Source organism: Pseudophryne corroboree, chromosome 2 (assembly GCF_028390025.1).
Source record: "Pseudophryne corroboree isolate aPseCor3 chromosome 2, aPseCor3.hap2, whole genome shotgun sequence".
NCBI lineage: Eukaryota > Metazoa > Chordata > Amphibia > Anura > Myobatrachidae > Pseudophryne > Pseudophryne corroboree.
The window spans coordinates 1,054,061,413-1,054,087,958 of record NC_086445.1 but is presented as its reverse complement, the minus strand read 5'-3'; the positions used below and the strand labels follow the sequence as shown (position 1 = coordinate 1,054,087,958).

The window sequence follows — 26,546 nt, the reverse complement described above, 5'->3', positions numbered from 1 at the left end:
TCTCAGGGTCTGCCACGTACACAGTATCTTCCACATGTAATCTCAGGGTCTGCCACGTACACAGTATCTTCCACATGTAGTCTCAGGGTCTGCCACGTACACAGTATCTCCATCTCCCACACGTAATCTCCATGTTTCCTCACTTAGGGTCTGCCACGTACACAGTATCTCCCACATGTAATCTCAATGTCTGCCACGTACACAGTATCTTCCACATGTAGTCTCAGGGTCTGCCACGTACACAGTATCTTCCACATGTAATCTCAGGGTCTGCCACGTACACAGTATCTTCCACATGTAATCTCAATGTCTGCCACGTACACAGTATCTTCCACATGTAGTCTCAGGGTCTGCCACGTACACAGTATCTTCCACATGTAAGCTCAGGGTCTGCCACGTACACAGTATCTTCCACATGTAATTTCAATGTCTGCCACGTACACAGTATCTTCCACATGTAATCTCAGGGTCTGCCACGTACACAGTATCTTCCACATGTAGTCTCAGGGTCTGCCACGTACACAGTATCTCCATCTCCCACATGTAATCTCCATGTTTCCTCACTTAGGGTCTGCCACGTACACAGTATCTCCCACATGTAATCTCAGGGTGTACCACGTACACAGTATCTCCCACATGTAATCTCAATGTCTGCCACGTACACAGTATCTTCCACATGTAGTCTCAGGGTCTGCCACGTACACAGTATCTTCCACATGTAATCTCAGGGTCTGCCACGTACACAGTATCTTCCACATGTAATCTCAATGTCTGCCACGTACACAGTATCTTCCACATGTAGTCTCAGGGTCTGCCACGTACACAGTATCTTCCACATGTAATCTCAGGGTCTGCCACGTACACAGTATCTCCATCTCCCACATGTAATCTCCGTGTTCCCTCACTCAGGGTCTGCCACGTACACAGAATCTCCATCTCCCACATGTAATCTCCGTGTTTCCTCACTTAGGCTCTGCCACGTACACAGTATCTTCCACATGTAGTCTCAGGGTCTGCCACGTACACAGTATCTCCCACATGTAATCTCAGGGTGTGCCACGTACACAGTATCTCCCACATGTAATCTCAATGTCTGCCACGTACACTATCTTCCACATGTAGTCTCAGGGTCTGCCACGTACACAGTATCTTCCACATGTAATCTCAATGTCTGCCACGTACACAGTATCTTCCACATGTAATCTCAATGTCTGCCACGTACACAGTATCTTCCACATGTAGTCTCAGGGTCTGCCACGTACACAGTATCTTCCACATGTAATCTCAGGGTCTGCCACGTACACAGTATCTTCCACATGTAATCTCAGGGTCTGCCACGTACACAGTATCTTCCACATGTAATCTCAGGGTCTGCCACGTACACAGTATCTTCCACATGTAATCTCAATGTCTGCCACGTACACAGTATCTCCATCTCCCACATGTAATCTCCGTGTTCCCTCACTCAGGGTCTGCCACGTACACAGAATCTCCATCTCCCACATGTAATCTCCGTGTTTCCTCACTTAGGCTCTGCCACGTACACAGTATCTTCCACATGTAGTCTCAGGGTCTGCCACGTACACAGTATCTTCCACATGTAATCTCAGGGTCTGCCACGTACACAGTATCTTCCACATGTAGTCTCAGGGTCTGCCACGTACACAGTATCTTCCACATGTAATCTCAGGGTCTGCCACGTACACAGTATCTTCCACATGTAGTCTCAGGGTCTGCCACGTACACAGTATCTTCCACATGTAATCTCAGGGTCTGCCACGTACACAGTATCTTCCACATGTAGTCTCAGGGTCTGCCACGTACACAGTATCTTCCACATGTAATCTCAGGGTCTGCCACGTACACAGTATCTTCCACATGTAATCTCAGGGTCTGCCACGTACACAGTATCTTCCACATGTAGTCTCAGGGTCTGCCACGTACACAGTATCTTCCACATGTAGTCTCAGGGTCTGCCATGTACACAGTATCTTCCACATGTAATCTCAGGGTCTGCCACGCACACAGTATCTCCATCTCCCACATGTAATCTCCGTGTTCCCTCACTCAGGGTCTGCCACGTACACAGTATCTCCATCTCCCACATGTAATCTCCGTGTTTCCTCACTTAGGCTCTGCCACGTACACAGTATCTTCCACATGTAGTCTCAGGGTCTGCCACGTACACAGTATCTTCCACATGTAATCTCAGGGTCTGCCACATACACAGTATCTTCCACATGTAGTCTCAGGGTCTGCCACGTACACAGTATCTTCCACATGTAATCTCAGGGTCTGCCACGTACACAGTATCTTCCACATGTAATCTCAGGGTCTGCCACGTACACTGTATCTTCCACATGTAATCTCAGAGTCTGCCACGTACACAGTATCTTCCACATGTAATCTCAGGGTCTGCCACGTACACAGTATCTTCCACATGTAATCTCAGGGTCTGCCATGTACACAGTATCTTCCACATGTAGTCTCAGGGTCTGCCACGTACACAGTATCTTCCACATGTAATCTCAGGGTCTGCCACGTACACTGTATCTTCCACATGTAATCTCAGAGTCTGCCACGTACACAGTATCTTCCACATGTAATCTCAGGGTCTGCCATGTACACAGTATCTTCCACATGTAATCTCAGGGTCTGCCACGTACACAGTATCTTCCACATGTAATCTCAGGGTCTGCCACGTACACAGTATCTTCCACATGTAGTCTCAGGGTCTGCCACGTACACAGTATCTTCCACATGTAATCTCAGGGTCTGCCATGTACACAGTATCTTCCACATGTAATCTCAGGGTCTGCCACGTACACAGTATCTTCCACATGTAATCTCAGGGTCTGCCATGTACACAGTATCTTCCACATGTAATCTCAGGGTCTGCCACGTACACAGTATCTTCCACATGTAGTCTCAGGGTCTGCCACGTACACAGTATCTTCCACATGTAATCTCAGGGTCTGCCACGCACACAGTATCTTCCACATGTAACATAGTAACATAGTATCTGAGGTTGAAAAAAGACAATTGTCCATCGAGTTCAACCTATTTGTGGTCTCCTATGCATGATGATTTGACTAAAATTTCTGACTGATGCTGCTGTCAGCCATTGCATTTTATCCCTATTTATAGTAACTATAATGCATGACTATGCACCATACCCCTGGATATCCTTATCCATTACGAATTTATGTAACCCATTCTTAAAGGTGTTGACAGATTCCGCCATTACAACTCCCTCGGGCAGGGAATTCCAAACACGTATTGTCCTTACCGTGAAAAAGCCTTTACGCCGTATTGTGCGGAATCTCCTCTCCACTAACCTGAGCGAGTGTCCACGAGTCCTCTGTGTTGATCTAACCAAAAACAGGTCCAACGCAAGCTCTGTGTATTGTCCCCTTATATATTTGTAGATGTTGATCATGTCCCCTCTTAGTCTCCCCTTTTCCAGTGTAAGCATGCCTAGTCTTTCAAGCCGTTCCTTGTATTCCATCGTCTCCATGCCCTTAATTAGTTTGGTCGCCCTCCTCTGAACCTTTTCTAGCTCCTGGATATCCTTTTTGTAGTACGGTGCCCAGAATTGTACACAGTATTCAAGGTGTGGCCTCACTAGTGAGTGTAATCTCAGGGTCTGCCACGTACACAGTATCTCCATCTCCTACGTGTAATCTCAGGGTCTGCCACGTACACAGTATCTCCATCTCCCACATGTAATCTCCGTGTTTCCTCACTTAGGCTCTGCCACGTACACAGTATCTTCCACATGTAATCTCCGTGTTTCCTCACTTAGGCTCTGCCACGTACACAGTATCTTCCACATGTAATCTCCGTGTTTCCTCACTTAGGCTCTGCCACGTACACAGTATCTTCCACATGTAATCTCCGTGTTTCCTCACTTAGGCTCTGCCACGTACACAGTATCTTCCACATGTAATCTCCGTGTTTCCTCACTTAGGCTCTGCCACGTACACAGTATCTTCCACATGTAATCTCCGTGTTTCCTCACTTAGGCTCTGCCACGTACACAGTATCTTCCACATGTAATCTCCGTGTTTCCTCACTTAGGCTCTGCCACGTACACAGTATCTTCCACATGTAATCTCCGTGTTTCCTCACTTAGGCTCTGCCACGTACACAGTATCTTCCACATGTAATCTCCGTGTTTCCTCACTTAGGCTCTGCCACGTACACAGTATCTTCCACATGTAATCTCCGTGTTTCCTCACTTAGGCTCTGCCACGTACACAGTATCTTCCACATGTAATCTCCGTGTTTCCTCACTTAGGCTCTGCCACGTACACAGTATCTTCCACATGTAGTCTCAGGGTCTGCCACGTACACAGTATCTCCATCTCCCACATGTAATCTCGGGGTCTGCCACGTACACGGTATCTCCATCTCCCACATGTAATCTCGGGGTCTGCCACGTACACGGTATCTCCATCTCCCACATGTAATCTCGGGGTCTGCCACGTACACGGTATGACTATCTCTCACATGTAATCTCCTCCAAGACCACCTCTCCCATTTTATCTTCCAGTCTCTTTACCCCCGGACAGACATGGAATTAATCTGCTTGCCGTGTTCAGTAGTAATAACAATGTGCACACATGTAAGGTGTTGGTTGTGCTACTTGTGCGACCTAAATATGATAAAGCCATAAACTGTCCAGCGTTTTGTCTTCCTTTTGTTCCTCTTTTGCCGTGTGTTATTCTCTGATGACCTCTGTTTTCCCATCTGTCCCAGACGTTTCCCTTTGGAAGATATTCCAGAAGATGAGAGAGAGGCTGCAAACTGGCTTCATAAACTCTATCAAGAGAAGGTAAAAGTATGATCAGTCGCCTTCCTTCTGGGAGGCCTAATCCGGTAACAGCAGCCATTTCCCTGTAGTGTCTGGGAGGAGGTACTGGACCACAGCAGCCATTTCCCGGTAGTGTGTCTGGGAGGAGGGACCGGACCACAGCAGCCATTTCCCGGTAGTGTGTCTGGGAGGAGGGACCGGACCACAGCAGCCATTTCCCTGTAGTGTGTCTGGGAGGAGGGACCGGACCACAGCAGCCATTTCCCTGTAGTGTGTCTGGGAGGAGGGACCGGACCACAGCAGCCATTTCCCTGTAGTGTCTGGGAGGAGGGACCGGACCACAGCAGCCATTTCCCTGTAGTGTCTGGGAGGAGGGACCGGACCACAGCAGCCATTTCCCTGTATTGTGTCTGGGAGGAGGGACCGGACCACAGCAGCCATTTCCCTGTAGTGTCTGGGAGGAGGGACCGGACCACAGCAGCCATTTCCCTGTAGTGTCTGGGAGGAGGGACCGGACCACAGCAGCCATTTCCCTGTAGTGTCTGGGAGGAGGGACCGGACCACAGCAGCCATTTCCCTGTAGTGTGTCTGGGAGGAGGGACCGGACCACAGCAGCCATTTCCCTGTAGTGTCTGGGAGGAGGGACCGGACCACAGCAGCCATTTCCCTGTATTGTGTCTGGGAGGAGGGACCGGACCACAGCAGCCATTTCCCTGTATTGTGTCTGGGAGGAGGGACCGGACCACAGCAGCCATTTCCCTGTAGTGTCTGGGAGGAGGGACCGGACCACAGCAGCCATTTCCCTGTAGTGTCTGGGAGGAGGGACCGGACCACAGCAGCTATTTCCCTGTAGTGTCTGGGAGGAGGGACCGGACCACAGCAGCCATTTCCCTGTAGTGTCTGGGAGGAGGGACCGGACCACAGCAGCCATTTCCCTGTATTGTGTCTGGGAGGAGGGACCGGACCACAGCAGCCATTTCCCTGTAGTGTCTGGGAGGAGGGACCGGACCACAGCAGCCATTTCCCTGTAGTGTCTGGGAGGAGGGACCGGACCACAGCAGCCATTTCCCTGTAGTGTCTGGGAGGAGGGACCGGACCACAGCAGCCATTTCCCTGTAGTGTGTCTGTGATTAGGGAGCGGACCACAGCAGCCATTTCCCTGTAGTATGTCTGGGAGGAGGGACCGGACCACAGCAGCCATTTCCCTGTAGTGTCTGGAAGGAGGGACCGGACCACAGCAGCCATTTCCCTGTAGTGTCTGGGAGGAGGTACTGGACCACAGCAGCCATTTCCCTGTAGTGTCTGGGAGGAGGGACCGGACCACAGCAGCCATTTCCCTGTAGTGTCTGGGAGGAGGGACCGGACCACAGCAGCCATTTCCCTGTAGTGTCTGGGAGGAGGGACCGGACCACAGCAGCCATTTCCCTGTAGTGTCTGGGAGGAGGGACCGGACCACAGCAGCCATTTCCCTGTAGTGTGTCTGTGATTAGGGATCGGACCACAGCAGCCATTTCCCTGTAGTATGTCTGGGAGGAGGGACCGGACCACAGCAGCCATTTCCCTGTAGTGTCTGGAAGGAGGGACCGGACCACAGCAGCCATTTCCCTGTAGTGTCTGGGAGGAGGTACTGGACCACAGCAGCCATTTCCCTGTAGTGTCTGGGAGGAGAGGGACTGGACCACAGCAGCCATTTCCCTGTAGTGTGTCTTTGATTAGGGAGCGGACCACAGCAGCCATTTCCCTGTAGTGTGTCTGTGATTAGGGAGCGGACCACAGCAGCCATTTCCCTGTAGTGTGTCTGGGAGGAGGGACCGGACCACAGCAGCCATTTCCCGGTAGTGTGTCTGGGAGGAGGGACCGGACCACAGCAGCCATTTCCCGGTAGTGTGTCTGGGAGGAGGGACCGGACCACAGCAGCCATTTCCCGGTAGTGTGTCTGGGAGGAGGGACCGGACCACAGCAGCCATTTCCCGGTAGTGTGTCTGGGAGGAGGGACCGGACCACAGCAGCCATTTCCCTGTAGTGTGTCTGGGAGGAGGGACCGGACCACAGCAGCCATTTCCCTGTAGTATGTCTGGGAGGAGGGACCACACCACAGCAGCCATTTCCCTGTAGTGTGTCTGGGAGGAGGGACCGCACCACAGCAGCCATTTCCCTGTAGTGTGTCTGGGAAGAGGGACCGCACCACAGCAGCCATTTCCCTGTAGTGTGTCTGGGAAGAGGGACCTCACCACAGCAGCCATTTCCCAGTAGTGTGTCTGGGATTAGGGAGCGGACCACAGCAGCCATTTCCCTGTAGTGTGTCTGGGAGGAGGGACCGGACCACAGCAGCCATTTCCCTGTATTGTGTCTGGGAGGAGGGACCGGATCACAGCAGCCATTTCCCAGTAGTGTGTCTGGGAGGAGAGACTGGGACACAGCAGCCATTTCCCTGTAGTGTGTCTGGGAGGAGGGACTGGACCACAGCAGCCATGTCCCGGTAGTGTGTCTGGGAGGAGGGACTGGACCACAGCAGCCATTTCCCTGTAGTGTGTCTGGGAGGAGGGACCGAACCACAGCAGCCATTTCCCTGTAGTGTGTCTGGGAGGAGGGACCGAACCACAGCAGCCATTTCCCTGTAGTGTGTCTGGGAGGAGGGACCGAACCACAGCAGCCATTTCCCTGTAGTGTGTCTGGGAGGAGGGACCGGACCACAGCAGCCATTTCCCTGTAGTGTGTCTGGGAGGAGGGACCGGACCACAGCAGCCATTTCCCTGTAGTATGTCTGGGAGGAGGGACCGGACCACAGCAGCCATTTCCCTGTAGTATGTCTGGGAGGAGGGACTGGACCACAGCAGCCATTTCCCTGTAGTATGTCTGGGAGGAGGGACCGGACCACAGCAGCCATTTCCCTGCAGCGTGTCTGGGAGGAGGGACTGGGACACAGCAGCCATTTCCCTGTAGCATGTCTGGGAGGAGGGACTGGGACACAGCAGCCATTTCCCTGTAGTATGTCTGGGAGGAGGGACCGGACCACAGCAGCCATGTCCCTGCAGCGTGTCTGGGAGGAGGGACTGGGACACAGCAGCCATTTCCCGGTAGTATGTCTGGGAGGAGGGACCGGACCACAGCAGCCAATTCCCTGTAACGTGTCTGGGAGGAGGGACCGGACCACAGCAGCCATTTCCCTGTATTGTGTCTGGGAGGAGGGACCGGACCACAGCAGCCATTTCCCTGTAGTGTGTCTGGGAGGAGGGACCGGACCACAGCAGCTATTTCCCGGTAGTGTGTCTGGGAAGAGGGACCAGACCACAGCAGCCATTTCCCTGTAGTGTGTCTGGGAGGAGGGATCGGACCACAGCAGCCATTTCCCTGTAGTATGTCTGGGAGGAGGGACCGGACCACAGCAGCCATTTCCCTGTAGTATGTCTGGGAGGAGGGACCGGACCACAGCAGCCATTTCCCTGTAACGTGTCTGGGAGGAGGGACCGGACCACAGCAGCCATTTCCCTGTAGCGTGTCTGGGAGGAGGGACCGGATCACAGCAGCCATTTCCCTGTAACGTGTCTGGGAGGAGGGACCGGATCACAGCAGCCATTTCCCTGTAACGTGTCTGGGAGGAGGGACCGGACCACAGCAGCCATTTCCCTGTAGTGTGTCTGGGAGGAGGGACCGGACCACAGCAGCCATTTCCCTGTAGTGTGTCTGGGAGGAGGGACCGGACCACAGCAGCCATTTCCCTGTAGTGTGTCTGGGAGGAGGGATCGGACCACAGCAGCCATTTCCCTGTAGTGTGTCTGGGAGGAGGGACTGGGACACAGCAGCCATTTCCCTGTAGTATGTCTGGGAGGAGGGACCGGACCACAGCAGCCATTTCCCTGTAGTATGTCTGGGAGGAGGGACCGGACCACAGCAGCCATTTCCCTGTAACGTGTCTGGGAGGAGGGACCGGACCACAGCAGCCATTTCCCTGTAACGTGTCTGGGAGGAGGGACCGGACCACAGCAGCCATTTCCCTGTAAGGTGTCTGGGAGGAGGGACCGGACCACAGCAGCCATTTCCCTGTAACGTGTCTGGGAGGAGGGACCGGACCACAGCAGCCATTTCCCTGTAGTATGTCTGGGAGGAGGGACCGGACCACAGCAGCCATTTCCCTGTAAGGTGTCTGGGAGGAGGGACCGGACCACAGCAGCCATTTCCCTGTAACGTGTCTGGGAGGAGGGACCGGACCACAGCAGCCATTTCCCTGTAGTATGTCTGGGAGGAGGGACCGGACCACAGCAGCCATTTCCCTGTAACGTGTCTGGGAGGAGGGACCGGATCACAGCAGCCATTTCCCTGTAACGTGTCTGGGAGGAGGGACCGGACCACAGCAGCCATTTCCCTGTAGTGTGTCTGGGAGGAGGGACCGGATCACAGCAGCTATTTCCCGGTAGTGTGTCTGGGAAGAGGGACCGGATCACAGCAGCCATTTCCCTGTAACGTGTCTGGGAGGAGGGACCGGATCACAGCAGCCATTTCCCTGTAACGTGTCTGGGAGGAGGGACCGGACCACAGCAGCCATTTCCCTGTAGTGTGTCTGGGAGGAGGGACCGGACCACAGCAGCCATTTCCCTGTAGTGTGTCTGGGAGGAGGGACCGGACCACAGCAGCCATTTCCCTGTAGTGTGTCTGGGAGGAGGGATCGGACCACAGCAGCCATTTCCCTGTAGTGTGTCTGGGAGGAGGGACTGGGACACAGCAGCCATTTCCCTGTAGTATGTCTGGGAGGAGGGACCGGACCACAGCAGCCATTTCCCTGTAACGTGTCTGGGAGGAGGGACCGGACCACAGCAGCCATTTCCCTGTAACGTGTCTGGGAGGAGGGACCGGACCACAGCAGCCATTTCCCTGTGGTGTGTCTGGAAGGAGGGACCGGACCACAGCAGCCATTTCCCGGTAGTGTGTCTGGGAGGAGGGACCGCACCACAGCAGCCATTTCCCTGTAGTGTGTCTGGGAGGAGGGACTTGGACCACAGCAGCTATTTCCCGGTAGTGTGTCTGGGAGGAGGGATCGGACCACAGCAGCCATTTTCCCTGTAGTGTGTCTGGGAGGAGGGACCGGACCACAGCAGCTATTTCTCTGACGTCCTAGTGGATGCTGGGAACTCCGTAAGGACCATGGGGAATAGCGGCTCCGCAGGAGACTGGGCACAAAAGTAAAGCTTTAGGACTATCTGGTGTGCACTGGCTCCTCCCCCTATGACCCTCCTCCAAGCCTCAGTTAGATTTTTGTGCCCGGCCGAGAAGGGTGCACACTAGGGGCTCTCCTGAGCTTCTTAGTGAAAGTTTAGTTTTAGGTTTTTTATTTTCAGTGAGACCTGCTGGCAACAGGCTCACTGCATCGAGGGACTAAGGGGAGAAGAAGCGAACCTGCCTGCTTGCAGCCAGCTTGGGCTTCTTAGGCTACTGGACACCATTAGCTCCAGAGGGACCGAACACAGGCCCAGCCTCGGAGCTCGGTCCCAGAGCCGCGCCGCCGGCCTCCTTACAGAGCCAGAAGCAAGAAGAGGTCCGGAAAAATCGGCGGCAGAAGACATCAGTCTTCAACAAGGTAGCGCACAGCACTGCAGCTGTGCGCCATTGTTACTCAGGCACACTTCACACTTCGGTCACTGAGGGTGCAGGGCGCTAGGGGGGGGCGCCCTGAGCAGCAATGTAAACACCTTGGCTGGCATAAATACACCACATATAACCCCCAGGGCTATATGGATGTATTTTAACCCCTGCCAGAACTCACCAAAAGGCGGGAGAAAAGGCCGCCGAGAAGGAGGCGGAGCCTATCTCCTCAGCACACGGGCGCCATTTTCCATCACAGCTCCGCTGGAAGGACGTCTCCCTGACTCTCCCCTGCAGTCCTGCACTACAGAAAAGGGTAAAAAAGAGAGGGGGGCACTAATTTGGCGCAGTTTTAATACTAACAGCAGCTATAAAGGGAAAAGCACATTTTATAGTGGTATTCCTGTCTATATATAGCGTTCTGGTGTGTGCTGGCATACTCTCCCTCTGTCTCCCCAAAGGGCTAGTGGGGTCCTGTCCTCTATCAGAGCATTCCCTGTGTGTGTGCGGTGTGTCGGTACGATTGTGTCGACATGTTTGAGGAGGAAAATGAGATGGAGGCGGAGCAATTGCCTATTATAGAGTTGTCACCCCCTAGGGAGTCGACACCTGAGTGGATGGGCTTATGGAAGGAATTGCGTGACAGTGTCAGCTCTTTACGAGACAGTTGACGACATGAGACAGCCGGCTACTCAGCTTGTGCCTGTCCAGGGGTCTCAAACGCCATCAGGGGCTTTAAAACGCCCGTTACCTCAAATGGCAGACACAGACACGGATACTGACTCCAGTGTCGATGATGAGGAGACAAACGTGACTTCCACTAGGGCCACACGTTACATGATTGAAGCAATGAAAAATGTATTTCATATCTCTGATAATACAAGTACCACTAAAAAGGGTATTATGTTTGGTGAGAAAAAACTACCTGTAGTTTTTCCTGTATCCGAGGAATTAAATGAAGTGTGTGATGAGGCGTGGGTTTCCCCCCGATAAAAAACTGATAATTCCTAAAAGGTTATTGGCATCGTACCCTTTCCCGCCAGAGGATAGGGCACGTTGGGAAACACCCCCTAGGGTGGATAAAGTGCTCACACGCTTGTCTAAACAGGTAGCACTACCCTCTCCTGATACGGCCGCCCTAAAGGAACCTGCCGATAGAAAGCTGGAGAATATCCTAAAATGTATATACACTCACACGGGTGTTATACTGCGACCAGCAATCGCCTCAGCCTGGATGTGCAGTGCGGGCCTGGCGTGGTCGGATTCCCTGACTGAAACTATTGATACCCTAGATAGGGACAGTATATTACTGACTATAGAGCATTTGAAGGATGCATTTCTATATATGCGTGATGCACAGAGGGATATTTGCCGACTGGCATCAAGAGTTAGCGCGCTGTCCATTTCTGCAAGAAGAGGTTTATGGACGCGGCAGTGGTCAGGTGATGCGGATTCTAAAAGGCACATGGAAGTATTGCCTTATAAGGGGGAGGAGTTATTTGGGGTAGGTCTATCAGACCTGGTAGCCACGGCAACTGCTGGAAAATCCACATTTTTACCCCAGGTAGCTTCTCAACCTAAGAAGACGCCGTATTATCAGGCGCAGTCCTTTCGGCCCCATAAGTGCAAGCGGGCAAAAGGCGCCTCATTTCTGCCCCGTGGCAGAGGGAGAGGAAAAAGGCTGCAACAAACAGCCAGTTCCCAGGAACAAAAGCCCTCTCCCGCCTCCGCAAAGTCCTCAGCATGACGCTGGGGCTTTACAAGCGGACTCAGGCACGGTGGGGGCCCGTCTCAGAATTCGAGACGTCTCCCCCTCGCCGTTTTCTAAAGTCTGCTTTACCGACGTCTCCCTCAGACAGGGAGGCAGTATTGGAAGCCATTCACAAGCTATATTCCCAGCAGGTGATAATCAAGGTACCCCTCCTACAACAGGGAAAGGGGTACTATTCCACACTATTTGTGGTACCGAAGCCGGACGGCTCGGTGAGACCAATTTTAAACCTAAAATCCTTGAACACTTACATACAAAGGTTCAAATTCAAGATGGAGTCACTCAGGGCAGTGATTGCAAACCTGGAAGAAGGGGACTATATGGTGTCTCTGGACATCAAAGATGCTTACCTACATGTCCCAATTTACCCTTCTCACCAAGGGTACTTCAGGTTTGTGGTACAGAACTGTCACTATCAGTTTCAGACGCTGCCGTTTGGATTGTCCACGGCACCCCGGGTCTTTACCAAGGTAATGGCCGAAATGATGATACTCCTTCGAAGGAAGGGAGTTTTAGTTATCCCTTACTTGGACGATCTCCTGATAAGGGCAAGATCCAGGGAACAGTTGGAAGTCGGAGTAGCACTATCTCAGATAGTGCTGCGCCAGCACGGTTGGATTCTCAATATTCCAAAATCGCAGCTGATCCCGACGACACGACTTCTATTCCTAGGGATGATCCTGGACACAGTCCAGAAAAAGGTGTTTCTCCCGGAGGAGAAAGCCAGGTAGTTATCCGAACTAGTCAGAAATCTCCTAAAACCAGGCCAAGTCTCAGTGCATCAATGCACAAGGGTCCTGGGAAAGATGGTGGCTTCTTACGAAGCAATCCCATTCGGCAGATTCCACGCAAGAACCTTCCAGTGGGATCTGCTAGACAAATGGTCCGGGTCGCATCTTCAGATGCATCAGCGGATAATCTTGTCACCAAGGACAAGGGTGTCTCTCCTGTGGTGGTTGCAGACTGCTCATCTTCTAGAGGGCCGCAGATTCGGCATTCAGGACTGGGTCCTGGTGACCACGGATGCCAGCCTGAGAGGCTGGGGAGCAGTCACATAGGGAAGAAATTTCCAGGGCTTGTGGTCAAGCCTGGAGACATCACTTCACATAAATATCCTGGAGCTAAGGGCCATCTACAATGCTCTAAGCCTAGCAAGACCTCTGCTTCAAGGTCAGCCGGTGCTGATCCAGTCAGACAACATCACGGCAGTCGCCCACGTAAACAGACAGGGCGGCACAAGAAGCAGGAGGGCAATGGCAGAAGTTGCAAGGATTCTTCGCTGGGCGGAAAATCATGTGATAGCACTGTCAGCAGTGTTCATTCCGGGAGTGGACAACTGGGAAGCAGACTTCCTCAGCAGACACGACCTCCACCCGGGAGAGTGGGGACTTCACCCAGAAGTCTTCCACATGATTGTGAACCGTTGGGAAAAACCAAAGGTGGACATGATGGCGTCCCGCCTCAACAAAAAACTAGACAGGTATTGCGCCAGGTCAAGGGACCCTCAGGCAATAGCTGTGGACGCTCTGGTAACACCGTGGGTGTACCAGTCAGTGTATGTGTTCCCTCCTCTGCCTCTCATACCCAAGGTACTGAGAATCATAAGAAGGAGAGGAGTAAGGACTATACTCGTGGCTCCGGATTGGCCAAGAAGGACTTGGTACCCGGAACTTCAAGAGATGCTCACAGAGGACCCGTGGCCTCTACCTCTAAGAAAGGACCTGCTCCAGCAGGGACCCTGTCTGTTCCAAGACTTACCGCGGCTGCGTTTGACGGCATGGCGGTTGAACGCCGGATCCTGAAGGAAAAAGGCATTCCAGATGAAGTCATCCCTACCCTGATCAAAGCCAGGAAGGATGTAACCGTACAGCATTATCACCGTATTTGGCGTAAATATGTTGCGTGGTGCGAGGCCAGGAAGGCCCCTACAGAGGAATTTCAACTGGGTCGTTTCCTGCATTTCCTGCAAACAGGACTGTCTATGGGCCTAAAATTAGGGTCCATTAAGGTTCAAATTTCGGCCCTGTCGATTTTCTTCCAGAAAGAACTGGCTTCAGTTCCTGAAGTTCAGACGTTTGTCAAGGGGGTACTGCATATACAGCCTCCTTTAGTGCCTCCAGTGGCACCTTGGGATCTCAATGTAGTTTTGGGGTTCCTAAAATCACATTGGTTTGAACCACTCACCACTGTGGACTTAAAATATCTCACATGGAAAGTGGTAATGCTGTTGGCCCTGGCTTCAGCCAGGCGTGTCTCAGAATTGGCGGCTTTATCCTATAAAAGCCCTTACCTAATTTTTCATACGGACAGGGCAGAATTGAGGACTCGTCCTCAATTTCTCCCTAAGGTGGTTTCAGCGTTTCACTTGAACCAGTCTATTGTGGTACCTACGGCTACTAGGGACTTGGAGGACTCCAAGTTGCTGGATGTAGTCAGGGCCCTGAAAATATATGTTTCCAGGACGGCTGGAGTCAGAAAATCTGACTCGCTGTTTATCCTGTATGCACCCAACAAGCTGGGTGCTCCTGCTTCTAAGCAGACTATTGCTCGTTGGATTTGTAGTACAATTCAGCTTGCACATTCTGTGGCAGGCCTGCCACAGCCAAAATCTGTAAAAGCCCATTCCACAAGGAAGGTGGGCTCATCTTGGGCGGCTGCCCGAGGGGTCTCGGCTTTACAACTTGGCCGAGCAGCTACTTGGTCAGGGGCAAACACGTTTGCTAAATTCTACAAATTTGATACCCTGGCTGAGGAGGACCTGGAGTTCTCTCATTCGGTGCTGCAGAGTCATCCGCACTCTCCTGCCCGTTTGGGAGCTTTGGTATAATCCCCATGGTCCTTACGGAGTTCCCAGCATCCACTAGGACGTCAGAGAAAATAAGAATTTACTTACCGATAATTCTATTTCTCGTAGTCCGTAGTGGATGCTGGGCGCCCATCCCAAGTGCGGATTGTCTGCAATACTTGTACATAGTTATTGTTACAAAAATCGGGTTATTATTGTTGTGAGCCATCTTTTCAGAGGCTCCTCTGTTATCATGCTGTTAACTGGGTTCAGATCACTGGTTGTACGGTGTGATTGGTGTGGCTGGTATGAGTCTTACCCGGGATTCATAAATCCTTCCTTATTGTGTACGCTCGTCCGGGCACAGTATCCTAACTGAGGCTTGGAGGAGGGTCATAGGGGGAGGAGCCAGTGCACACCAGGTAGTCCTAAAGCTTTACTTTTGTGCCCAGTCTCCTGCGGAGCCGCTATTCCCCATGGTCCTTACGGAGTTCCCAGCATCCACTACGGACTACGAGAAATAGAATTATCGGTAAGTAAATTCTTATTTTCCCGGTAGTGTGTCTGGGAGGTGGGACCGGATCACAGCAGCCATTTTCCCTGTAGTGTGTCTGGGAGGAGGGACCGGACCACAGCAGCCATTTCCCGGTAGTGTGTCTGGGAGGAGGGACCGGACCATAGCAGCCATTTCCCTGTTGTGTGTCTGGAAGGAGGGACCGGACCACAGCAGCTATTTCCCGGTAGTGTGTCTGGGAGGAGGGACTTGGACCACAGCAGCTATTTCCCGGTAGTGTGTCTGGGAGGAGGGACTGGACCACAGCAGCCATTTCCCTGTAGTGTGTCTGGGAGGCGGGACTGGACTAGAGCAGCCATTTTCCTGTAGCGTCAGTGAGGGGGTCCCGGCCCCTGTAGCAGGTAATCAGTGTATGAAGGCATTCTCTCTTGGACTATTTGTGACACGTCACGTGGCTGCAGTAACACCGTATTCAGCAGTCATGGTTACAGCCCCTGTAGACATACAGTAGTAAATATGTGTATTATGCTGCTTTAAAGCTTCCACATGGGCAGAAAATGTGCAGAAGAAACAATGAGGGGTTATATCTACAGCTTTTGAGACGTTTCCGGCCCTATTAAATCTTCAGACAACAAACAGCAGAATTACAATGTGAAGTATTAACCCTATAGAATATTGTTTCTCCACTCCAGCCCCCGGGGCACGCTAGCCGTATATATTTTCCGTACTCCCTGCTGGAGCGTAAAGACAAGTCGGATGCTTGCATACAGGTGTGTCCTGTTACATCTTTGCTCCGTGCGCTATGTTACACATAATGTGTGACTTGGTAACGCAGAGCATTTTTTTTCAAAGTAATGCATTAGGACGCACAAGCAGCTTCCGCAGATTAACATACGCAGCGTGGCGGTATTCTAAGTGTGACCGCGGCTGTATCTGCATCTGAAATGCTACGTTACTGTGTTTTCCTGGAAATCACTGTAACGTGGCATTTCGGATGCAGATAGAACCGCAGTTACACATAGAATATAAGCCTGCTGCATATCATTTTAATTGGCAGGATCTGCGCGTGCGTCCTATTGTATTACTTTGCAACTTAGGCACATTATCGTGGAAGAAAATATGCAAAAAAAAACCGCTCTGCGCTACAGCGCCACGGCATGGCGCGACTTAAAGGGCTGTTTAGCGTGACTGCAGCAAGGATGTAAGAGGACACATCTGTACGGAGAGGAATCGGCAGCAGAGAAGTAATAATGCCACTGTATAGGTCACTGGTGCGGCCTCATCTAGAATACTGTATTCAGTTCTGGAGGCCATATCTTCAAAAGGATATTAATACATTAGAAACTGTACAAAGAAGGGCAACTAAAATAGTGCATGGCCTACATCACACAACATACCCAGAAAGACTAAGAAATCTCAATATGTATAGTTTGGAGCAGAGAAGGGAAAGGGGGGACATGATAGAGACTGTCGCATATATCAGGGGTATCACCACGGTTAAGGGGGAGACATTCCTCACAGGGAGAGAAGTAATAGGACACGAGGACATGAGAGAGACTGTCACATATATAAGGGGTATCACCACGGTACAGGAGGAGACATTCCTCACAGGGAGAGAAGTAATAGGACACGAGGACATGATAGAGACTGTCACATATATCAGGGGTATCACCACGGTACAGGAGGGAGACATTCCTCACAGGGAGAGAAGTAATAGGACACGAGGACATGAGAGAGACTGTCACATATATCAGGGGTATCACCACGGTACAGGGGGAGACATTCCTCACAGGGAGAGAAGTAATAGAACACGAGGACATGAGAGAGACTGTCACATATATCAGGGGTATCACCACGGTACAGGAGGAGACATTCCTCACAGGGAGAGAAGTAATAGGACACGAGGACATGATAGAGACTGTCACATATATCAGGGGTATCACCACGGTACAGGGAGAGACATTCCTCACAGGGAGAGAAGTATTAGACCATGAGGACATGATAGAGACTGTCACATATATCAGGGGTATCACCACGGTACAGGGGGAGACATTCCTCACAGGGAGAGAAGTAATAGAACACGAGGACATGAGAGAGACTGTCACATATATCAGGGGTATCACCACGGTACAGGGGGAGACATTCCTCACAGGGAGAGAAGTAATAGAACACGAGGACATGAGAGAGACTGTCACATATATCAGGGGTATCACCACGGTACAGGGGGAGACATTCCTCACAGGGAGAGAAGTAATAGAACACGAGGACATGAGAGAGACTGTCACATATATCAGGGGTATCACCACGGTACAGGAGGAGACATTCCTCACAGGGAGAGAAGTAATAGGACACGAGGACATGATAGAGACTGTCACATATATCAGGGGTATCACCACGGTACAGGGGGAGACATTCCTCACAGGGAGAGAAGTAATAGAACACGAGGACATGAGAGAGACTGTCACATATATCAGGGGTATCACCACGGTACAGGAGGAGACATTCCTCACAGGGAGAGAAGTAATAGGACACGAGGACATGAGAGAGACTGTCACATATATCAGGGGTATCACCACGGTACAGGAGGAGACATTCCTCACAGGGAGAGAAGTAATAGGACACGAGGACATGATAGAGACTGTCACATATATCAGGGGTATCACCACGGTACAGGGAGAGACATTCCTCACAGGGAGAGAAGTATTAGACCATGAGGACATGAGAGAGACTGTCACATATATCAGGGGTATCACCACGGTACAGGGGGAGACATTCCTCACAGGGAGAGAAGTAATAGAACACGAGGACATGAGAGAGACTGTCAAATATATCAGGGGTATCACCACGGTACAGGGGGAGACATTCCTCACAGGGAGAGAAGTAATAGAACACGAGGACATGAGAGAGACTGTCACATATATCAGGGGTATCACCACGGTACAGGAGGAGACATTCCTCACAGGGAGAGAAGTAATAGGACACGAGGACATGATAGAGACTGTCACATATATCAGGGGTATCACCACGGTACAGGAGGGAGACATTCCTCACAGGGAGAGAAGTAATAGGACACGAGGACATGAGAGAGACTGTCACATATATCAGGGGTATCACCACGGTACAGGAGGGAGACATTCCTCACAGGGAGAGAAGTAATAGGACACGAGGACATGAGAGAGACTGTCACATATATCAGGGGTATCACCACGGTACAGGGGGAGACATTCCTCACAGGGAGAGAAGTAATAGAACACGAGGACATGAGAGAGACTGTCACATATATCAGGGGTATCACCACGGTACAGGGGGAGACATTCCTCACAGGGAGAGAAGTAATAGAACACGAGGACATGAGAGAGACTGTCACATATATCAGGGGTATCACCACGGTACAGGGGGAGACATTCCTCACAGGGAGAGAAGTAATAGAACACGAGGACATGAGAGAGACTGTCACATATATCAGGGGTATCACCACGGTACAGGGGGAGACATTCCTCACAGGGAGAGAAGTAATAGAACACGAGGACATGAGAGAGACTGTCACATATATCAGGGGTATCACCACGGTACAGGGGGAGACATTCCTCACAGGAAGAGAAGTAATAGGACACGAGGACATGAGAGACTGTCACATATATCAGGGGTATCACCACGGTACAGGGAGAGACATTCCTCACAGGGAGAGAAGTAATAGACCACGAGGACATGAGAGAGACTGTCACATATATCAGGGGTATCACCACGGTACAGGGAGAGACATTCCTCACAGGGAGAGAAGTATTAGACCATGAGGACATGAGAGAGACTGTCACATATATCAGGGGTATCACCACGGTACAGGGAGAGACATTACTCACAGGGAGAGAAGTATTAGACCACGAGGACATGATAGAGACTGTCACATATATCAGGGGTATCACCACGGTACAGGGGGAGACATTCCTCACAGGGAGAGAAGTAATAGGACACGAGGACATGATAGAGACTGTCACATATATCAGGGGTATCACCACGGTACAGGAGGAGACATTCCTCACAGGGAGAGAAGTAATAGGACATGAGAGAGACTGTCACATATATCAGGGGTATCACCACTGTACAGGGGGAGACATTCCTCACAGGGAGAGAAGTAATAGAACACGAGGACATGAGAGAGACTGTCACATATATCAGGGGTATCACCACGGTACAGGAGGAGACATTCCTCACAGGGAGAGAAGTAATAGGACACGAGGACATGATAGAGACTGTCACATATATCAGGGGTATCACCACGGTACAGGGAGAGACATTCCTCACAGGGAGAGAAGTATTAGACCATGAGGACATGATAGAGACTGTCACATATATCAGGGGTATCACCACGGTACAGGGGGAGACATTCCTCACAGGGAGAGAAGTAATAGGACACGAGGACATGAGAGAGACTGTCACATATATCAGGGGTATCACCACGGTACAGGGGGAGACATTCCTCACAGGGAGAGAAGTAATAGGACACGAGGACATGAGAGAGACTGTCACATATATCAGGGGTATCACCACGGTACAGGGGGAGACATTCCTCACAGGAAGAGAAGTAATAGGACACGAGGACATGAGAGACTGTCACATATATCAGGGGTATCACCACGGTACAGGGAGAGACATTCCTCACAGGGAGAGAAGTATTAGACCATGAGGACATGAGAGAGACTGTCACATATATCAGGGGTATCACCACGGTACAGGGAGAGACATTACTCACAGGGAGAGAAGTATTAGACCACGAGGACATGATAGAGACTGTCACATATATCAGGGGTATCACCACGGTACAGGGGGAGACATTCCTCACAGGGAGAGAAGTAATAGGACACGAGGACATGATAGAGACTGTCACATATATCAGGGGTATCACCACGGTACAGGGGGAGACATTCCTCACAGGGAGAGAAGTATTAGACCACGAGGACATGAGAGAGACTGTCACATATATCAGGGGTATCACCACGGTACAGGGGGAGACATTCCTCACAGGAAGAGAAGTAATAGGACACGAGGACATGAGAGACTGTCACATATATCAGGGGTATCACCACGGTACAGGGAGAGACATTCCTCACAGGGAGAGAAGTAATAGACCACGAGGACATGAGAGAGACTGTCACATATATCAGGGGTATCACCACGGTACAGGGAGAGACATTCCTCACAGGGAGAGAAGTAATAGGACATGAGGACATGATAGAGACTGTCACATATATCAGGGGTATCACCACGGTACAGGGAGAGACATTCCTCACAGGGAGAGAAGTAATAGACCACGAGGACATGAGAGAGACTGTCACATATATCAGGGGTATCACCACGGTACAGGGGGAGACATTCCTCACAGGGAGAGAAGTAATAGGACATGAGGACATGATAGAGACTGTCACATATATCAGGGGTATCACCACGGTACAGGGAGAGACATTCCTCACAGGGAGAGAAGTAATAGACCACGAGGACATGAGAGAGACTGTCACATATATCAGGGGTATCACCACGGTACAGGGTGAGACATTCCTCACAGGGAGAGAAGTAATAGGACACGAGGACATGAGAGAGATGGTCACATATATCAGGGGTATCACCACGGTACAGGGGGAGACATTCCTCACAGGGAGAGAAGTAATAGGACACGAGGACATGAGAGAGACTGTCACATATATCAGGGGTATCACCACGGTACAGGAGGAGACATTCCTCACAGGGAGAGAAGTAATAGGACACGAGGACATGATAGAGACTGTCACATATATCAGGGGTATCACCACGGTACAGGGGGAGACATTCCTCACAGGGAGAGAAGTAATAGGACACGAGGACATGAGAGAGACTGTCACATATATCAGGGGTATCACCACGGTACAGGGGGAAGACATTCCTCACAGGGAGAGAAGTAATAGGACACAAGGACATGAGAGAGACTGTCACATATATCAGGGGTATCACCACGGTACAGGAGGAGACATTCCTCATAGGGAGAGAAGTAATAGACCACGAGGACATGAGAGAGACTGTCACATATATCAGAGGTATCACCACGGTACAGGGGGGAGACATTCCTCACAGGGAGAGAAGTAATAGGACACGAGGACATGAGAGAGACTGTCACATATATCAGGGGTATCACCACGGTACAGGGGGAGACATTCCTCACAGGGAGAGAAGTAATAGACCACGAGGACATGAGAGAGACTGTCACATATATCAGGGGTATCACCACGGTACAGGAGGAGACATTCCTCACAGGGAGAGAAGTAATAGGACATGAGGACATGATAGAGACTGTCACATATATCAGGGGTATCACCACGGTACAGGAGGAGACATTCCTCACATGGAGAGAAGTAATAGGACACGAGGACATGAGAGAGACTGTCACATATATCAGGGGTATCACCACGGTACAGGGGGAGACATTCCTCACAGGGAGAGAAGTAATAGGACACGAGGTATCACCACGGTACAGGAGGAGACATTCCTCACAGGGAGAGAAGTATTAGGACACGAGGACATGATAGAGACTGTCACATATATCAGGGGTATCACCATTGTACAGGAGGAGACATTCCTCACAGGGAGAGAAGTAATAGGACACGAGGTATCACCACGGTACAGGAGGAGACATTCCTCACAGGGAGAGAAGTATTAGACCACGAGGACATGATAGAGACTGTCACATATATCAGGGGTATCACCACGGTACAGGAGGGAGACATTCCTCACAGGGAGAGAAGTAATAGGACATGAGAGAGACTGTCACATATATCAGGGGTATCACCACAGTACAGGGGGAGACATTCCTCAGAGGGAGAGAAGTAATAGGACACGAGGACATGATAGAGACTGTCACATATATCAGGGGTATCACCATTGTACAGGAGGAGACATTCCTCACAGGGAGAGAAGTAATAGGACATGAGAGAGACTGTCACATATATCAGGGGTATCACCACAGTACAGGGGGAGACATTCCTCAGAGGGAGAGAAGTAATAGGACACGAGGACATGATAGAGACTGTCACATATATCAGGGGTATCACCATTGTACAGGAGGAGACATTCCTCACAGGGAGAGAAGTAATAGGACATGAGAGAGACTGTCACATATATCAGGGGTATCACCACAGTACAGGGGGAGACATTCCTCAGAGGGAGAGAAGTAATAGGACACGAGGACATGATAGAGACTGTCACATATATCAGGGGTATCACCATTGTACAGGAGGAGACATTCCTCACAGGGAGAGAAGTAATAGGACATGAGAGAGACTGTCACATATATCAGGGGTATCACCACAGTACAGGGGGAGACATTCCTCAGAGGGAGAGAAGTAATAGGACACGAGGACATGATAGAGACTGTCACATATATCAGGGGTATCACCATTGTACAGGAGGAGACATTCCTCACAGGGAGAGAAGTAATAGGACATGAGAGAGACTGTCACATATATCAGGGGTATCACCACAGTACAGGGGGAGACATTCCTCACAGGGAGAGAAGTAATAGGATACGAGGACATGAGAGAGACTGTCACATATATCAGGGGTATCACCACGGTACAGGGGGAGACATTCCTCAGAGGGAGAGAAGTAATAGGACACGAGGACATGATAGAGACTGTCACATATATCAGGGGTATCACCATTGTACAGGAGGAGACATTCCTCACAGGGAGAGAAGTAATAGGACATGAGAGAGACTGTCACATATATCAGGGGTATCACCACAGTACAGGGGGAGACATTCCTCAGAGGGAGAGAAGTAATAGGACACGAGGACATGATAGAGACTGTCACATATATCAGGGGTATCACCATTGTACAGGAGGAGACATTCCTCACAGGGAGAGAAGTAATAGGACATGAGAGAGACTGTCACATATATCAGGGGTATCACCACAGTACAGGGGGAGACATTCCTCACAGGGAGAGAAGTAATAGGACACGAGGACATAAGAGAGACTGTCACATATATCAGGGGTATCACCACGGTACAGGGGGAGACATTCCTCACAGGGAGAGAAGTATTAGGACACGAGGACATGAGAGAGACTGTCACATATATCAGGGGTATCACCACGATACAGGAGGAGACATTCCTCACAGGGAGAGAAGTAATAGGACACGAGGACATGATAGAGACTGTCACATATATCAGGGGTATCACCACGATACAGGAGGAGACATTCCTCACAGGGAGAGAAGTAATAGGACACGAGGACATGATAGAGACTGTCACATATGTCAGGGGTATCACCACGGTACAGGAGGAGACATTCCTCACAGGGAGAGAAGTAATAGGACACGAGGACATGATAGAGACTGTCACATATATCAGGGGTATCACCACGGTACAGGAGGAGACACTCCTCACAGGGAGAGAAGTAATAGACCACGAGGACATGAGAGAGACTGTCACATATATCAGGGGTATCACCACGGTACAGGAGGAGATATTCCTCACAGGGAGAGAAGTAATAGGACACGAGGACATGAGAGAGACTGTCACATATGTCAGGGGTATCACCACGGTACAGGAGGAGACATTCCTTTACAGGGAGAGAAGTATTAGACCACGAGGACATGAGAGAGACTGTCACATATATCAGGGGTATCACCACGGTACAGGGGGAGATATTCCTCACAGGGAGAGAAGTAATAGGACACGAGGACATGATAGAGACTGTCACATATATCAGGGGTATTACCACGGTACAGGGGGAGACATTCCTCACAGGGAGAGAAGTATTAGGACACGAGGACATGATAGAAACTGTCACATATATCAGGGGTATCACCACGGTACAGGAGGAGACATTCCTCACAGGGAGAGAAGTATTAGGACACTAGGACATGATAGAAACTGTCACATATATCAGGGGAGGGGGAGACATTCCTCACAGGGAGAGAATAGGACATGATAGAGACTGTCACATATATCAGGGGTATCACCACGGTACAGGGGGAGACATTCCTCACAGGGAGAGAAGTATTAGGACATGAGAGAGACTGTCACATATATCAGGGGTATCACCACGGTACAGGAGGAGACATTCCTCACAGGGAGAGAAGTAATAGGACTCGAGGACATGAGAGAGACTGTCACATATATCAGGGTTATTACCATGGTACAGGAGGAGACATTCCTTACAGGGAGAGAAGTATTAGACCACGAGGACATGAGTGAGACTGGAGGGGGGGGGAGGTTCAGGGGAAATCGGAGGAAATATTCACAGAGAGGGTAGTGGACAAGTGGAATAGCCTCCCAGCAGAGGTGGTAGAGGGTAAGACAGTAGAGCAATGTATGGAATAATTATAAGGATCTCTTTACACAGAAATAAGGATCACATAGGGGTTGAGTGAACAATATAGTTAAAGTGGTTCTTATCTGCCGTCACATTCTATGGGGGGAATTCAATTGTTTGAAAAGTCGGTTGGGTGTTTGTCCTGTCTATGAGATTGAAAAGTCAGTTGGGTGTCTGTTTTTTTTTTCTAACATTGGAATCCCCCCCTGTGTGTCTGAGTGCAGGTGAATCTATTATGAACTGACTACTTCACTTGTGATTCAGTGAGGAGACCTGGAAAATGTGCGGCTGGCTCTCTGGGGACTGGATTTGGGATATCCACGGCGTGGTACCCAAACACCTCCCCCCCCCCCCCCTTCTCGTCCCCAACAGTCACCTTGACGTGGGACCCAAACCCCCTCCCCTTCCCCCCGTCCCCTCCTTTCTCGTCCCCAACCTTCACCTTGGACCCAAATCCCCCCCCTTTCTTTTTGCCCCCAACCGTCACCTTGGCGTGGTACACCCTGCGAGGTCCTAGACTGTGGAGGGCGTCTTTTTTTTACTAACATGATGTAAACCAGTGCCCCGGCGGTTGTGGTTGTCTCTTCTCTGGGTAAAGTTTGTGCTGGGACTTACCCCAGCAGCTCTTGTCTAGTCCAGTGTTGGCTAACCTTGACAGTCCAGCTGTTGTTGAACTACACATCCCAGCATGCCCTGCTACAGTTTTGCTGTTTGACCTTGCTAAAACTGATGCAGGGCATGCTGGGATGTGTAGTTCAACAACAGCTGGAGTGTCAAGGTTAGCCATCACTGGTCTAGTCGGACTACATCTGCCAGCACGCTCCTTTTGTGATTTCCTGTTTCTTTAGTATTACTACCCAGTAGGACTACATCTTCCAGCATTCCTGTTTCTTTGTCATCCACTAGGGGGTCACTGGAGTACTCTTGGGATATGGACGAGGCGTTAGCAGGGATAGGCACATTTAAATATTTAAATTAGTAACTCTCCACCCCCTCCATACTCCCAAGTGCCTCAGTGTTTTTCTGTGCCTCAGTCGGGAAGGTACAGTGCAGGATCTCAACAGTTTTTCTTCTAATTTTTTTTTCTATTTTAACACACAATCCCTTCCCAGCTTATAAAGAGGCTTGGGTCCGGGATTGTTGGTGCTGCTGCATGCAGCAATTGGCTTGTCTGCGCTCAGGAGAGGAGCACCGCCATAGACCAGTATCAGCCTGGGGCTGCAGAGGGAGCTGGACAGAGCTTGTGTGAAGAAGCCCCGTCATAGCTTCCACTACTCTCAGGTAATGAGCGGTTAGGCAGATCACACTGCCGCTGCTCACTTGCTATGTATATTGCAGGGGGTGAGGGGCGGTCAGCTCACGCTGCCACCCGACATGTGGAGACTGTAAGTTTTCTTTTGTATTTCCTGTCCACCTAACAGCCGCGGCATGCCTAGTAGCACCAGCCGCCGCCACTTCCCAGCCCCACGCTTCCCAGCAGCTTCCGATCCTCATCCCAGCCGCGGACTGCCTAGCAGCCGCCGCTGGGCACTCTCTGCCGCTCCCCTGTTGTCCCCGCGGTTAGCTCCTGCTAACCGATAAACTACAGGGCAGCTGCACGCTGCCGCTGCTTCCCTCTCCCTTCCAGACTGAGGACAGTGATCGCTGCTGCTGCGGTCTGCCAGTAACACTCGCTGCACGCTGAGGGAGGGAGGGGGGGGGGGAGTTTACTCCTGCAGCGGCACTGCAGCTCATAACCC

At 50.9% G+C, this 26,546-nt stretch overlaps 1 protein-coding gene across 3 annotated transcripts in view; it reads left to right on the top strand.

Moving 5' to 3' along the window:
• The window catches only part of AGPAT3 (1-acylglycerol-3-phosphate O-acyltransferase 3), a 262,014-nt gene that overhangs the window by 197,314 nt on the left and 38,154 nt on the right, over positions 1-26,546 (top strand). For all 3 annotated transcript variants that reach the window (XM_063956906.1, XM_063956905.1, XM_063956907.1), the window contains one exon: positions 4,762-4,837. In XM_063956906.1, the coding sequence (XP_063812976.1) occupies positions 4,762-4,837 (76 nt within the window). The remainder of the gene's footprint in view (positions 1-4,761; positions 4,838-26,546) is intronic.